General features: G+C 45.2%; 1 protein-coding gene across 2 annotated transcripts in view; it reads right to left on the bottom strand.

Moving 5' to 3' along the window:
• Window positions 1-16,356, bottom strand: part of ACSL6 (acyl-CoA synthetase long chain family member 6) — a 111,090-nt gene that overhangs the window by 51,419 nt on the left and 43,315 nt on the right. The window contains exon 1 of one of the 2 annotated variants that reach the window (XM_016118430.2): window positions 115-236. The exons of the other annotated variant lie outside the window; for it this stretch is intronic. Within the exon in view, the coding sequence (XP_015973916.1) occupies window positions 115-163 (49 nt within the window). The 5' untranslated portion in view covers window positions 164-236. Of the gene's footprint in view, window positions 1-114; window positions 237-16,356 lie in introns of those variants that run through there. 2 annotated transcript variants of the gene reach the window in all.

Raw genomic sequence — 16,356 nt, 5'->3', positions numbered from 1 at the left:
TTCCTTGAAGGGACCGCTCAGCAGCTGGGGCTGAGGGATCACCCCCACCCTGGACCAGGACACCAAAGCGTGCGAGGGTTGGAGGTCAGGGACGAGGACAGGACGGCGACTTACCCGCGAACAGCCACAGAGAGCCCCCCGAGACGAGGAAGAAGGTCAGCATGTCGGTCAGCGGGGCCCGCCCTCGCCCCCGCACAGCCTCCCGGGCTGCAGCCCCGCAGCTCCACAGCCTCAGCGGTCGTCGCGCCGCCGCCGCCGCCGCCGCCGCCGGGTATTTTTAGCCCCCGCCCCCTGCTCCGCAGCGCCCCCTCCCTGTGCCTCTGCGGAGACTCTGCGGGAGGGGGAGGGCGCGGCGCGCGCTCCGCACCGGAGCCCCCCGCCTGCCCGCAGACCGCCCGGGCCTGGGGCGTCCCCCGCGCTCAGAGGCGCGGCTGAACCGCCGAGGCCCCGGGCGGGGGAGGGGCCGGGCCGCAGCGCGGAACAGCAGTCTCCGCCCTTGCCCCCAACGTCAGGACCCGGCGTTCTGGGGAAACCGGCAGGAGAGGCGCGCACCGGCAACCAGCGCGGGAGCGTGACGCCGCACCCACCCCACCAATTAGCGACTCTTACCTCGCGCGACGCTGGCTTTCGTGGCTGAGCAGGCTCAGGTGGCAGAGGGGTCGCGGTCCTAGGAGGCATACATACCTGTGGGCCAGTGCCCTCTGACGCAGATGCCCCCAAGGGCCTTAATTTGCGGACACGCGGACACTGGGAGACTCTGGGTGCCAAATCTGCGAGCCAGTAGGAGGGGGGCAGTGAGCGTCTCTCCAGCCACTAGCTAAGGAGGCTAGGCCAGACAGTGCCCAGATTCTCCAGGAAACCAACTTTAGATCTCCCCTTCTGAGAAGATTGGATCTGAGGCCACCCAAGGTCAGAGGGGGCTCCATACAGTTGCAGGCTTCCAAACGAGGTCATATGAGGTTACAGGAAGACACATGGAATCACAAGTGTCTCATGAGGACGCAGGCAATCATGGTCTTCATACACAACTATAAGTGGCAACACATAGCTACAATGAATGGCCACACAGTCACAGATGGACACACCTTCTGTTTCAGTGTTTGTGATTAAAAGGAGGAAGCCCAGCTGTACATTCTTTGGAAAAAATAAACGTAGATATTCTGGTGGGCTGGACTTATATCTAAATTTCAGGGTCAGCCCCTCAAAACAAGCTTGTCCTACTAGGCCTCCAGCACCGAGGACAGCGCTTAGGCAGCCCAACTCTGTCTCCAGACAGCCCTCCCAGAGCAGGCACTAGCTGACCCAAGGAGAGGAGGATAGGAAACCAGAGAGCTGAAGTCAGGCAGCAGGGGGTGGAAGAGCCAGCGAGCGGTCTCTTCAGATCTACCAGAGACCACCTACCCAGGCCTGTCTGTTGTTGGTGCAAGTGTGCAGATGTGTGCCTTAGAGACACTTCCCATGTTTATAGTAGGATCCTCCACCTTCTTCCCCATCATAGGATCTGTACTCCTGGGAAAGATGCTCCTGCTGTAACTCAGGAGCAGTCTGGTCAGGACTTTGATGGAATCTCTCATGCTCCAGGCTTGGTGGGACTCCTTCAAGAGAGTCGCATGGCTGTCAGAATCCCTCCCTCCTCCACACCCTCCGCAGCAGTTAACTGAAGACCTGCTGCTGCTCAGGAGGAGACCCATAGGGAACCAGAAGACTGGGCAGAAAGAAGGTATATTTCCAGACTAGACTGGCCTAGAGAGGTTGGCAGACAATATCCTACATAAGCCAGGGGCCCACAAAGCATTTCTTCGCAGAGCAGGGGCCCGGGAGCCAGGCAGCAAGCCCCAGGCCTAGCCCTCCTCTGCGGCACTCAGCTGCAGAACTGTTTCAGGACCTTGTGTGGCTCCTGGCAGCCTCTTCTGTAGAGTGATGTCATGGGACACATTTAGCCTGGCCTCCTGCAGGATGTTGCATCCAGTTACTCTTCCTACAGATGTCTCTGCTACTTGTGAATATTTTAATTCAAAAACCTGTGCTGGAGCTGTGACAGATTACAGCTTAACTGAGTATTTTTCTGTTTTCCTCTGAGCATGGCTTGGTCCTGCCTAACGGATGAGGATAGGAAAGCCTTGGGCCTGACTGTGGGATCATAGCTAAGTATCTTTCCTTTCTAGGTCTGTTCCCACCACTGCGTAAGGGGGAAATGTTCTTTTCTGTGGGTTCTTGAGGTCTTCTTCCTCTCTGTGAGTCTCTATCTATGGACCATCTGTAGGCCTGGGCAGTTGTGACTCAGGCTTCCAGACTGTATGGGTGTGGCAGTCATGGAACCCAGCAGGAGGGAACATGGGGCCCACGGATACCTAGACCAAGCTGGAGGGTCCTTGAATTTCTCTCTCAGTAAGGTCAGCCATGTTAGTGGCATCTCTGTCAACATCTATGTCCTCCAAGATCAGGACCTCTGAGAGAGCAGGCAGGCAGGATCCTGATCATGTTTTTAAGCCTGGCACAGGATCTGGCCCAGAGAATGCTGAGAATGTTATCCCACTCAACAGAGCAGTAGACTGAAGCCTACAAAGAAGAGCATCTGCCTCAGGTCATATAGCAGTTCTGGCCTCTACACTCGCATTCATTCATCCTTTCCTTCACTTGAAGACGTTCAGAACAGGCTTCCCGAAGATGTGCCACTTGGGCATATGAATTATTTTGAGTTAAAGGAATTCAAGACCCTGTGGGCTCAGAAGAAACTTCTACCTCAACCTTAGATAGAGAATTTAAATTAGGGGCCTTGCCCATAATAAGGATTATCACCAGTAATAACTTTTTCTGACCTATCTACAGGGCAGGGCAAACTACTAATGACTGAACATCTGGTCTTCTTATCATCCTGCAATGACGTGCCTTCCCTCTGAAGCCCCAAGGCACCTTATCTCCTCCTTAGCTCAGAATGTTACACATATCTCATTTTAACTTTCTATCTCTGAACCTCTCATGTATGTGGTGTCTCTGACTCTCTTGTGTACATGGGGTTCTTTATATATATATATATATATATATTTATATTTATATATAAATATATATAGTTACATAGTTATATAGTTATTTTCTCTGGTTAATCTGTCTCATGTTGCTTTAATGATTAGACCAGCCAGAAGAACCTAGAAGGACAAAAGTTTCCTCCTTACACCCCTACACAGTCATTCAGTCATTCAACGAATGTTCATTAATATGTGTCCTGCCCCCTGCTGGGCACTGGGGGTGGGGCGGAAAATACAAATAGGAAGCAGCAATAACAGCAGTCTAGACCTCCTGGAGGAGGAAATATTTGAGTTGTGCCTCAAATCTTGCCAGGTATCGAAGTTGGACAAAGGATATCAATCCCAGTCCTGGCTTCTGATTTTGTTAAGCTGTGAAGTTCTGGGCAAGCCTCTGCCCCTTTCTGTGTCCATTGGTATAAGTTGGGGATTATCTAGAGGCTTCTGGGCATCAGGACTAATTAATCATGACTCTGTTGCCTCTGTCATCACAAGTGACCACCCTCTGGTCTATGGGGCCCAGTGTCCACTCTGTGTCCAACCTGCTAGTGGCCCTAAAAGCCAGCCAAGAATGGGCTCAGCCACTCTGGGCTCAGGTTTCTTGCAATGAAGTCATCTTGGACATCTGGGCCGTAATTCTCTGACAGTGGTGGATCCTCTGTTTTTTGAGCTTGCTAACATTTTTTTTAACACTCTCCTATAATTTGATAGTTCCCCACATTGTAAGTGCCTCCTTCTCATGGTAGAATCCAGAAAACCCTCTTTTCCAGCCTCTCTTTCAGGAAGAGGTGGATAAATGACTTAGACTGTGCTAGCGTGATGCACCCTCATGACTCTGATTCCAAAGTCGGCGATGAGCAGAAGGAAGTCCCATCTTGTTGTCACAGGGCTGGGAGAAGAAACTGTGGACAGGGGCTAGTTTTGGGATTTGTTCCTAGAAGCCAAGATTCGACCCTGTTTCTTGAACCCTCCCAAATATGCTGTGACCGTAACGTTCTTTAATATGCTCCTTTTCTGCTTAAAATGGCCAGTATGAATTTCGTTGTTTGCAACCAAGAACTCAGACTGACATACTTACTGTCCCACTACTAAAGGTCTTTCTAGCCCTCTAGAGGGTGTGGGTAGGGCTGGGCACACAGCATACTTCCCCCTACCCCCACCACAGCATACACTAAAAGATGAAAGCTCTGGCTGGTGGGCTTGGGTGAGTTGAGCCAGATCTATGTTTCTGTTTATTCTGACAACCATGAATCTGGAGAGCTAGGCCAAAAACTGGAAACCCTATCCAGAACAAAGTCTTTGAATATATGATGAAACAGTTGAAGAGCTGCAACAAAGTTCAACCCATGTATTTTACTGAATAGCGGTGTTCCCTCCCCAGCCCCAGATTAATAAAATTGTTCAATGTAAAAATGTTGGAAAATACAGAAAAACATAAACTAAAGTCACTCGTAATCTCATTCTCCAAGGATAATGACCAAAGCAATTTTGTGTATTTCCTAATAATACTATCTAACATGTATATAGTGCTTAGGATGTGCCTGGCACAATTTCTAAGCATTTTACATATGGACTGAATTGTGCCCCGCCAATTCATATGTTGAAGCCCTAACCTGCAATGTGATTATATTTGGAGTCGGGCCTTTAAGGAGGTAATTACAGTTAAATAAGGCCATAAGAGTAGAGTCCTAGTTCAGTAAGACTAGTGTCCACATAAGAAGAGAGACACCAAGGAGCGCATGCACACAGAGAAAAGGCCGTGTGAGGACACAGCAACAAGGTGGCCATCTGCAAGCCAAGGAGAGAGGCCTCACCAGGAACCAAGTGTGCCAATTCCCTGATCTTGGACTTCCAGCCTCTAGAACTGTGAGAAAATAAATTTCTGTTGTTTAAGCCACCCAGTCTGTGATTATGGCAGCCCTAGAAGACTCATACAGTATGTTTATTTAATCTTTACATCAACCCTGTCTTTTCTCTGTGCATAGCACAGTTCGATAAATATTTGTTAAACGGATGAATGATGGATAGTTTATTCAGTACTATATGCTACTTTAAAAAATATGGCCACATGAGTATTTTCCCAATGTTATTACCTTTTTAAATTTAAAAAGAAATGGATACATAATAGTCATTCATGCACTCATTCAGTTATCAAGTATATGTTGAGTCCCCACTATGTGCAAGGCACTGAGTAGGTACTGGGGATATAGCAGTGAAAAAACAAGAAGTTCCTGCCTACACGGAGTGCACCTGCTCTATGGAAATGCCAGTGGCCCACTGTCAGACATGAATCAACCTCCTTCATTGGGAATATTGCTTTTAATTAAAAATTCTCTGATGAGCCAGCCAAGCAAACACAACAACCAGATAATTTTCCTTTAAAAAGGCCAATAAAATAACTAGAGGGCCTCTGGGACTTACCCAGAGTTATAGAAGGACAAAGATAAAGCCTTTGGAATTTGTCCTGGGCCCAGAGGGTTGGGAGTTAGGGCTGATCAAGCTACCAGCACTGGTCTCTGAGAAGACATCTGTGCATGTCTCCCACTCACACAAGGTCAGGATTTGATGAGAAATAAACCATATTTTTAAGAATTTGAAAATGAAACAAACAAAAAAAAATTGAAATATAAATGAATATTTATACCATCTTGGAGTAGAGGATATCTTTTTAAGCACAACAAAGAGGGCAGAAACCACAAAGGAAAAAGATGGGTAGATTTGAAGATCTGACTATTTAAATGTCTGCATGTTAAAAACCGCCATTAAAAAGTCTAAAAGATAAATAGATAACTTGCAAAAAATATTTATACTACAGGCAACAGATAATGGGTTTGATATGCAACCCAAATCAAGAAGAAAAAGACAAATAAGCAAAGGACATGGACAGGCAATTGAAAAAAGAACTGTTGTCCTCTGCCTAGCTGCCCACCCAGGTGAAACGTGAAGCTACTGCCTGAATGGCAACATCCATTTTTGTGTCTTTTCCTCCAAAGACTGTGGCAGGGTCCCCTCTCCCAGACATGTCACGGGGATGCTAATCCCTGTAAGAGGAAGGAGGATCAGCATTCCATAAACCCACCTCACTCATCTGGACGCTCCTGCCCCCACCATCACTATTCTCATCTACCCAGAATCAAGACTCTTTTTCCTAGTAGCCACCTGAGCAACTCAGTCCTGAGCAACTCAGCAAGGCCAGATGATCTCAACAATAAAAGAAGGGTAGAGATCAGGAAAAAGTGTGGACATCTGAGGGGCTAATATCCAGCAAAGTCTTTTTTGAAGGGAGTTTGGCAAGGTGTGACACAACCTTAAAAAATTCTTAACATTTGACCACCAACAGCAGGATTAACGCAAAGGGGAAGAAGATCAGGACTTATATATTCCAAGGATTGTCATTGAAACATTATTTACAATAATTTGGAAACTATCCAAATGTCCAATCACGAAGCTGAGTTCGTTTTTGTACATCCATAGGACAGTATATGCTCTGCTACCCACAAAAATGATGATGCTGAAGATTGCACAATGACAGAGAGAGATGTTCATGGCACGTGGCCAATTGAAAAATGCAGGTTATAAAACAGTACACTCAATATGATTCCAATTATGTTTAACAGCATTTATATATTCGTGGGAAAATGGAAGAAAGGTTAATAGTTCTTATCACCGAGTGATGAGATTATAAATTTTTTTCTTTGAATTTAACTGTATTTTCCAAATGAATAGACATTTTCGTAACAAGTAAAAACCTAATATAAGAAGAAGTAATTTCTAGACCCCTTTCTTGGTTCAGAAAGGGCTAGGGTGCTGGAGAGGGAGACGCAGGTCATGGGAGGGTCATTACAGAAATCAGAATGATGTCTCCTCCCACATGGCACAAACTACAGGGTATGAGTAGAGGGACTCACACCGGACTCCTTGCTTCCTGGGTCTTTTGGTATCTGCCCCAGGCCTCTCCTTCTTTGGTGGCTTTGAGGAAACCACACTGAGCTTGGCCTGGGGAGAGAGGTCAGGGCTAGAGGTGGCCAAGAGGACCTTCAGAGCAGCTCGTGTTGGTCCACAGGAAGTTGCTAAGGGAGGGGAGCAGGGCAGAGGCAGAGGCAGAGGTAGACCTTCTTAGAAGTGGTGGAAAGAGACGCTCTTGAGGAGGGGCCAGGTCCACAGCAGTCAAAAGAGAAAGACTTTCCCAAAGAGGATGGGACATCCCCTGGAGGCAGGCAGGAGACCTCCCAGCCTCAAAGCTCATTACAGGGAACCAAAAAATCAATGCCTAAGACACTCCCTAAAATCAAAAACAAAACCAATGCTTTGGGAGGTCACCCTCAGGGCCAGGAAAGAAGCAAAGTACTTCAAAGGTGAGGAAAAAAACCACTAGCCAGAAACCTGCTAGAGGCACCGGAAAGGTGCAGAACCTAGAAAGACCAACTGGGTGGAGCCTGAGACATTTGAGCTGGCTGTCCTATCCTCCCTAATCCTACAGAGGCCCAAGAAGGGGCAGGGTCTTGCTCAAGGTCCCATAGAAAATTAAGACTAAGACCAAACCAAAACTCCGGCAGTCTGACTCCTAGCCTAATGTACTATCCGCTACTCCCTAGGAAGAATTTTTTAAACTTGAAAACACATGTAATCTCATATTATAGAAATTATTTGAAATCATTTAAAAATATTATTTATCATCCAATTCGATTTACTAGGTAAATGTAGACAGAAATCCAAAACTTGATGTGACATTAAAACTTTAAACAACTAAAAAAATAGGTCAATATCAGATATAAATATAGGTACAAAAATCCTAAATGAGATTTTAAACAGATGGATTACATATGTAAATTGAATTTTACTAAAATAAAATAGAGGCTATCTCCAGGGATCCAGGCTGGTATGGACGAAGCAGCCAGGGGTAGTGCCTGAAGATTTGCTAAGCACCATCCAGGAGCAATTGCATGGTGAGCTCATGTTCTACCCCTAGCAACTATATGATATAAGAATTATTTATTATTATCTAAAATCATAAGGATTATCTCTGTAGCAGCTTCTTTGGAAAATATTGGTCTCACTCTCTCCTTCATTCCATTGAGGGGGAAGAAGAAACTTTCCCCTACAGTCCTAGGTTCTTTCAGCTAGGAAATAATGAAATTAACATGAGACAGATTAACCAGAGAAAATAACCAAATTTAATTACATATATATGCATGGAACCCCACATACGTGAGTGAGTCAGAGACCCCACATACATGAGAGGTTCAGAGACAGGAAGTTAAAATGAGAAATGTGTGACATTCTGAGCTGAGGAAGAGAAAAGGGCTTCAGAGGGGAGGAAGGTCATTGAAGGGTAATAAGAAGAGCAGATATTCAGTCATTAGAAGTTTGCCCTACCCTGTAGATAAGTCAGAAGATTCTGGCAGAGAACTCTGGACTTCCATTGCAGTGGGGTGGAAAGTCCCATGGCAGCAAGGCCTTGACCATCTTTTACTTCTGCGATGGTCACAAACATTGCCAGAATTCACATGCTGTCCAAACGCAACGAATATTCATTCAGCAATATTAAGTCATATACAGCAATGAACAAGACCAAACCTGCATCAGGGACATCCCAAGAGAGACAGACAATTAAAAAGTGAACACACACAAAGAAGATGATTTCAGACAGTGATAAGTGTTATTAACAAAACATATTGACTGGGTAGGTGCCATGAACTTGGGGTCCTCATGCCTGGGGATGAGAGGGCACTGACTCGTGAGAAAGACACTGTAATTAGGATCAATATGATTTTGTGGTGAAGGATATTAAAGACCCATAAGATGTTCCTTTTCTTTCTTCCCACTGCTCATCCTGTGTTATCTGGATCCCACACTCACTTCTGCTGATGTGGCCCTTACCCCCATGCCCTCTCACCTCCATTTCCAGAGTAGCCAGCCCACCCCCATTTAGCCTGTCTCCTCTACAGCAGTAAGCAGTGTATTCACAAAAAGCCAAACCCATTATTGAAAAGCCACCTATGACATGTCTCCACTTGCATTCTTTGAAAAAAGATGACATTTATTTGGTTTTCATTCTGGCTATTACAAATCTAATAATACACGTTCGTTACGAAGAGTTGGAAAACTCAGAAAAGCACCAAAAGAGTACAACCCCACCCCTCAATCCCAAACTCAGAGACAATCACTTACTTTTGACACATTGGCTTGTGTCTTTCCTGACTTCTTTTTAATCACATCTTTTTTTTTAAAAAATTTAAACCATACCTTATGTTCCAGTTCATAAATTTTATAATGGAATGTAAGAGTCCATGAGAGTAGGAATTTTATGTAGTTTGTTCACTGCTGTTTACTAGCACATGGTAGTCACTCAATGTTGAAAGAATGTATTTCATAACTTATTTTCACTTAACGCAATGTAACCATTTTCTGGCATCATGTGTATTCTCTTATGCCATTATTTTAAATGTTTGCATAGTATTTTGTCCTATGTGTTCACAAAAACTTATTTATCTAACCCCGTGTTGTTAGATATTGAATTTGCCTTGAATTTTTTATACTTTAGATAACATCATGCCGACCATCTTTGAATACTCATATATAACTATTTCTGTACATTATTTCCTGAAGATAAAATCCTAGAAGTGGAATTGCCGGATCAAATGTGCTTACTTAAAATTATGTACATTTTGCCAGATTGCCCTTCCATTCCCAAAAGGCTGATCAAAACCCATTTCCTCAATCCTTTGCAGTGGAATCTATTACCGTGTTTTAAATTTCGATGACTGATAGAAAAAAAATGCGCCTTATTTGAGTTTGTCTTTACTTGTGATATTGACTAATTTTTATGTTTACTAGCCTTTTCTGTTTTTTCTTTTTTGTATTGCTTAGTCACCTTCTTGTCCCTTATTCTTTTCATATGTTTAATTGATTTGTAAGAGCTCCTCATATGATAAATATTTTAGGGATGCAAAATTTTTAAATTTTCTGTAATATTTCATTTAGTATTTTAGCTTTCTAATTCAGTTGGCCTATTTCTTGCTGGTAACCACAGACTTAATTTTTGTGTTATTTATTAATTATTTATTGTGTTATTTTAATTTTTAGTGTTATTCTCCTTTCAAAAACATCTTCTGGCCAGTATTGTACGTGTATGTACATTCTTTAATTAAATGTAAATTTATTCTGTTAAGTTTAAAATTGAGATGGCATTAAACATAAACATACTTTGGGGAGAATCGACATCTTTGTAATATTTAGTATTTTAATCCTGGAGTATAGTTCATTTCTTCATTCACTGAAGTCTTCTTTTATGTCCTTCTATTAAGTTTTAGTGTTTTTCATCCAGGTCCTGCACATATCTTGTTTATTCTTAGTTATATTTCTATTTTTTGTTGCTCTTGTGAATGAAATATTTTTCCTGCGTATTTAGTTATATGCATTTTCTATTTAATAAATATTCAGCCACCTTATTAACACTCTTATTTAGTACAAAAGTCCTTTGTTGCTTCTCTTGGAGTCTCTACCCTCTGGGTACTCACTTGAGGTCTTTCCTCTTTCTTTCTTCCTTCCACAGATGGAGCCAGAACTAGGCTTGAGTACCTCACAGCAGGAGAACTGATGTGCCCAATGCTCCTTTTTCCTTCAAGTGCTGTTGTCTGCCCCTCACCACCTGAGGATATCCTCATCCTTCCTAAGGGCGTAGTTTAGAGGCCCATCCTCCCTGCTCCCAAAAGGCCCAGAGTGACTCTGGCCCAAAAAGTACTGCCCCAGGGGAAATTGTTCCTAATTATCCACCAGAACAGGTTCTACTGGTACTTATTTCTGCTTAATGATTTCTCCTTCATTCTAAAGTTCCACAACACGTAACTCTTATTAAGTGTCTCCTGAATGCCAGATGGCTGAGCAAAAGTGGGTACGGAGTGGAGGAGGCTGCATGGAGAAGAAGCTCTGTGGCTTTCGGTCTGACTCTCTGCAGGTGCTGGTGGTTGAATCACCTACCACCCTCACTCCTTCCCCACGGTCTCTGAGAATTCACCTTGGGAAATTGTCCTCTCTTCACTGCACACATGGCCCAGCCTGTCTATCCTGCTGTGTTTTACATTCCCCCCACCCCCACCTCCTTTATTATTTTTTTTTAACTTGAAGGCTTTCATTCTACAGGTTAAAAATACTTTATCGAAATTATTTTGAACAGGGTTGGAGCAGCACAGCACACGTACGCAGGACGTGCTGGTGTTTTGGGTGGATTCCCCTGGCTGCTCTGTCATCACTGAGAGTTCGTGGTCGGCCCTGGGTGTTTCTACAAATCAGGGAGTATTCTCTTTCTTTCCCTCCAGGGTTTGTCCCCACATTAACCACAATGACACTATAATATCTTCAGGGAGGAGAGGCAATACCCTGGTTACTGGGGCTATACTTGCCATCTTCTCCCACTAAAAATATACATGGGCTCCTAAATTCAAATCTTCTCTTGCCAAGAAATTAACTCTTGCTTTTCCTTTTTTACATTAAAAATCCTCTATTCCTAATTTTAAGAGAATTTATTGAGAAAATATGTTGCATTGTGGATTCCCGTTTATATAATTTTAGTCAGTTCCTGTTAATAGGTATAATGGAGAGAACACAGGTTTGGGAGTTGGTTGGCTTTGGGTTCAAATCTCATACCAGCTATGGGATCTCAGGCAAGTGACTTCAGTTTTCTAAGCCTCTATAACCTCATCTGCAAAATTACAAATATTAGTACAAGTGACCATAAGCAATAGTGACCTAGCAGCAGTCCCCAACCTTTTTTGGCACCACAGACCGGTGCTCCTATGAGAATCTAATGCCTAATGATCCCTCCTAGGGAGTGGCTGCAAATACAGATAAAGCTTCACTCACTCACCTGCTGCTCACCTCCTGCTGTGTGGCCCTATTGCTAACAGGCCACGAACCTATACCAGTCTGTGGCCCTGGGGTTGGGGACCCTTGAACTAAAGGTTAATTAGAGGGTCACTGGGAAGTATATCTCACATGCTCCAAATGCAAGAATATGGCAGGGCCTACGGGGCACATTTGGACACAGGGATGCGGGTGCGGTTGGAAATGAGGGCCCCTGAAAGTTCAGACCGCATTATGGACTAGCTAAAAATCTTTACCTAGGATTTGCTTTGAAATACAGCATGGTTGGGCCAGAGCCCACTTCTAGTCTCGTTTTTTGTATTGCTGTCTTCCACCTCTCACTGGCACTGTAGAGACTCAACAATGGATTCCTCTGTTTCTTAACTCTGCTTCTCTGGGCACACTTGCTTCATTTTTCATGTTCTCTGCACGTGTGCACTCTTTACAGCAAAAGGACTAAAATTCTAATTCCAAATTCCCAGGGAAGAACTCTAGCAAGTCCAGCTATTAGGCTAGTTATTGGTCATCATGACCAGGGGACAGGGTCACATCATGTGAACATGGCAGCCCCTATTATAAACTTGTGGATAGTGAAAGAATTCAGAAAAGGTCTCCGCAGAATGTGCCACTTTGACATATAAATTATTTTGAGTTAAAGGCATTCAAGACCCTGTGGGCTCACAGGAAACTTCTACCTCTCTCTTGGAGAATTTAAATTAGGGGCCTTGCCCATAATCAGCATTATCCTACCCTGTAGATAAGTCAGAAGAAATAACTTCTTCTGGGCAGAGCAGAGGTATGGAGGCAGATGAGAGGATTCAGGGGAGAAACTTGAGGTTTTCAGGGACTGGGGGCTCCAGATGGTGGTTTACATCAGCTCCCAGTTGTTCTATGGAAAAAGCGTCAGAGAAAAGTGGCCCGAGAAACCTCTGTGGCTGCAGTCATGGGAAGCCCCACCTGAGAGAGGCCATGGAGTGGGGTGTGTGTGGGCAGGTATCAAGTCACCCTGAAGCTTTTGGTCATAGATTCCACATTTGCTGGGGCCTGGAATCCCTGGTGCCAGTGACCATCTTGACCACTACAGCTCCAAAGGCAGGCAATGCCATATCGGAGAGGCTAGAGGCTAGACACTGCTGCCCTCGTGAGCCTGCAGTCAGACCTAGGATTCTGCCGAACTGAGGCCACTCAGGCCAGAGGGGGGCTGCTGCACACATTTCCTTTCTACTTTTAGTTGAGCCAATGTTGTTGCTGGGGCCTTGGCCACAGCTTCCTGCCTTCTTCTAAGATCAGAAGCCACAGCCACAGTCTCGGTGACTGCCCTACCAGACTAGTGTTGGCTTCAGAGACACACTGCCCCCACTCTCAGCCTTTCCCAAGGTAGGTGCTCTATGACTTGGGGCAGGGGTGGGGCGGTGGGGGACTTTGTGGCAGCCAGCTTGATGTCATGAGAAAAGGTAGCTCAGGCCCTGGATAGATGGGATAGCTCTGGGCAGACCTGCATTTCGCAGAGGTGGGGCAGAGCACTTGCTATTCCAACTCCATACTCTGGAGCATCCCGCTGATCCACTGGGCAAGGCCACAGATACAGGTACTGAGGGGCCACCCGCGGTCTAACATCCCTAGGCTGTGACCTTCACCCAAGCTCTCACTGGCCCCAGGATGGAAACCTCTCACTCACACCCCACCCCTGCTCTCTCACCAGAGTAATTTGTCTGTGGTGCTCTGTGGAGCCACTCTCCCCATCACATCCAGACTGTTGCCCATGTGTGAAGGAGATTCTGTTCCATGACATGACTGCTGCGGAAACTTTGTGCTAGATCCAGCTAGATTTGGGCCAGAACAGAACTGCTTCTTGTAAATTTCCTCAGAGACTGACAGACCTCTCGCCTGTGCCCCAGGGGTGCTGGTTCTTGAAACAGGCCCTGCCTTGGGCAGGTACGTAAAGTGTTTCCCCTTATCTAAGGTGGGTCATGTCCCCGTACCCCTATCCATCCTGTTCTGCTCTATGTAACCCTTGAGCGCCATGCCTGTCACATGGTGTGGAGGACATCCACGTCCTTTTGCCAAATACATACCTAGTATATAAGTTCCCTTAATACACTTTTGATATAATGATGAAATTATCAGCCTCTTTCTTCAGTCTTTATACCCTGGGAAATTTTATCTAACACCATGCTGCTTCTTCTGACTGGAACACCTTTCCCCCTGTCTTCACTTGGCTGGCTTCTTATCTTATCCTTCAAGAGTCAGTTCACGGAGCCCTCCTCCCGGAAGCCCTCCATAAATCCCCACTGGGTTGGCAGAGAGCACTGTTCTCTGCTCCCACAGCCCCTCACTACACTGTACTTCTCAAGGAGACTGCTCTGGGCTCCCTGAGAGCCACCTTGACCATCATATTTAAAAACACTATCCTTCCTTTCTCTTAACAACATTACTGGTTCTCTTATCCTGCTCTACTTTTTTCAAAGCATTTGTTACTTTCTAACATGCCATATACTCTTTCATTAGGGCCTTATTATTATATCTCTCTTTCTGTTAAGCTTCTCAAGAAGAGTTCTTAGGCTATTTTGTTCACTTATGTGTCCTAGACCCTTAGAACAGTGCCTGGCAATTAGTGGGTGACCAATAAATATTAGTAGAATGAATGAATAAATAAATGAATCATTGTTCTCTGTTTACTTGTTGGTGAGCTTCTTGAGAGCAAGGCCTGCAGAGAAGCCAACTTTGCTCACTCAGTGCACCACACAGGACCGTGCACAGAGCAGGCATCGATAAATTAGTCCTTGGTCTAGCATTCAAAACTCCCATCATCTATAATCAAGCTTTCTTGCTGTCTTCATTCAACAAAATGGAGTGGGAAGAGGTTCTGGCCAAAAGAGTAGCCACATGGGTTGGCGTTGCCCTCTTTACTATAGGTCACACACAGTTGCCCACTTTATCAATGCCTGGATCACTGCATAAATGGAACAGATGTTGCCCAAATCTCCTGCCAACCTAGAAATGGGCAGTTGTACTTGGATGTGAGTGATTCTAACATCTGAGCAAGTGTGTGGGCATGAATTGTATGTGACAATAGGGTACTGCTGTGGGGATGTTCAGAAATAATTGAGGGATATTGTAGGGACTTGGATACATGCGGGCAAAGGGCAATTTACGCAATTGTCCCAATTCCTCAAACTACAGTGGGAGAGGGAGTTACAAATCACAAATCAATGAGAAAGAAACCAATTCTTTATTAAATGGTGATGATAAAAATGACTATTTGGGTCAGGGGGAGGCCAGTTAAAATTCCTACACCATGCTAAACAAAATTAATTCCAGCTGAATAAAAACATAGTGAGAAAGGTGGACAAATGGCAATTAAAAGAGGAGAATAAAGTTTTCCATTCACTGGGGCATTCTAAGCCCTGAGCAGGTGTCTGATCTAGCAGTGGAGGTTTCCTGGATGGAAAAGTGTCTGAGATGAAGCCTGAAAGGAGGTATGGGAGTTGGGGTAGAGGACATCAGTGTTCCAGAACAAAAGAACAACTTGAGCAAAGGTCAGGAAGGGAGAAGAAGGAGCACGAGCTGTTCAGCCTGGGTGAGCACGGGGAATGACAGAAGATGAGGCTAAAGGAATGAGGAGCCATGGCCTTGAACACCGAACAACAGAGATTTAGAGGAGCAGGGGAGTGAAATGATGATTTAAATTTAAGAAAGGTCCCATCTGCCTTCTGGGTGGGGGCGTAATTGGCAGGGCAGGACGGGAGGATGGGATGCTAGTAAAGTGGCTGTAGCAGACACCAAGCGACAGGCCAAGAGGATGGGGATAGGGCACAGAGCCAGGAAGAGCTTCCCTTACAGAAGCGAGTGACTGCTTAGAGGTGGAAGTGAGCAATGTGAGGGTAGGATGACCACTCGTCTTGGGTTTCTGGGTGAATGGAGGTACCAGTCATGGGGATGACAAAGACTATGGGAAGAGAAGACTCAGCTGGTGCAGGATGACCCAGATTACAATGAGATGAGTTTGAGGTCCTTATGGAGTACCCAAGGGGAGACAGCCTAGAGGTGGTAAAGGAGCTGTGGGATGGTGGCTGTCCCAGTCTAACTAGCAGAGTCCCAAGACTAAGCCTAAGGAAGGCTGTTTGGGGAAGCAGACAAAGGTAGAGGAACAAGTTATAGAGACTAAAAGGGCTGTCAGACAGATAACCAGGAAGGCCTAGCACTAGGAGCCTGATGAGTAGTGATGTGGCTATGGCAACCAAATAAGGATTCTGAAACCATTTGGTGAGATCCCTGGGGTAGATGCCCCCTAAAATTAAATGCCCATGTACTTCAACTATGGCAAGGCCTCGGGCAGTGTCCACTTTATGGCAGCCTCTTTGGGTGGTGGGCTCACAGACCACATTAGAGCAGAGGAAAAGGAGAGATGAGGTTGGAGAGAAAAGAACTATTACCCAGACCTCAATCATCCTCCTTGTCACTTGTAGTC

Source organism: Rousettus aegyptiacus, unplaced genomic scaffold, assembly GCF_014176215.1.
Source record: "Rousettus aegyptiacus isolate mRouAeg1 unplaced genomic scaffold, mRouAeg1.p scaffold_m13_p_7, whole genome shotgun sequence".
Lineage (NCBI taxonomy): Eukaryota > Metazoa > Chordata > Mammalia > Chiroptera > Pteropodidae > Rousettus > Rousettus aegyptiacus.
Note: the sequence above shows the minus strand (reverse complement) of the source record. Positions and strands in the feature narration are given on the sequence as shown.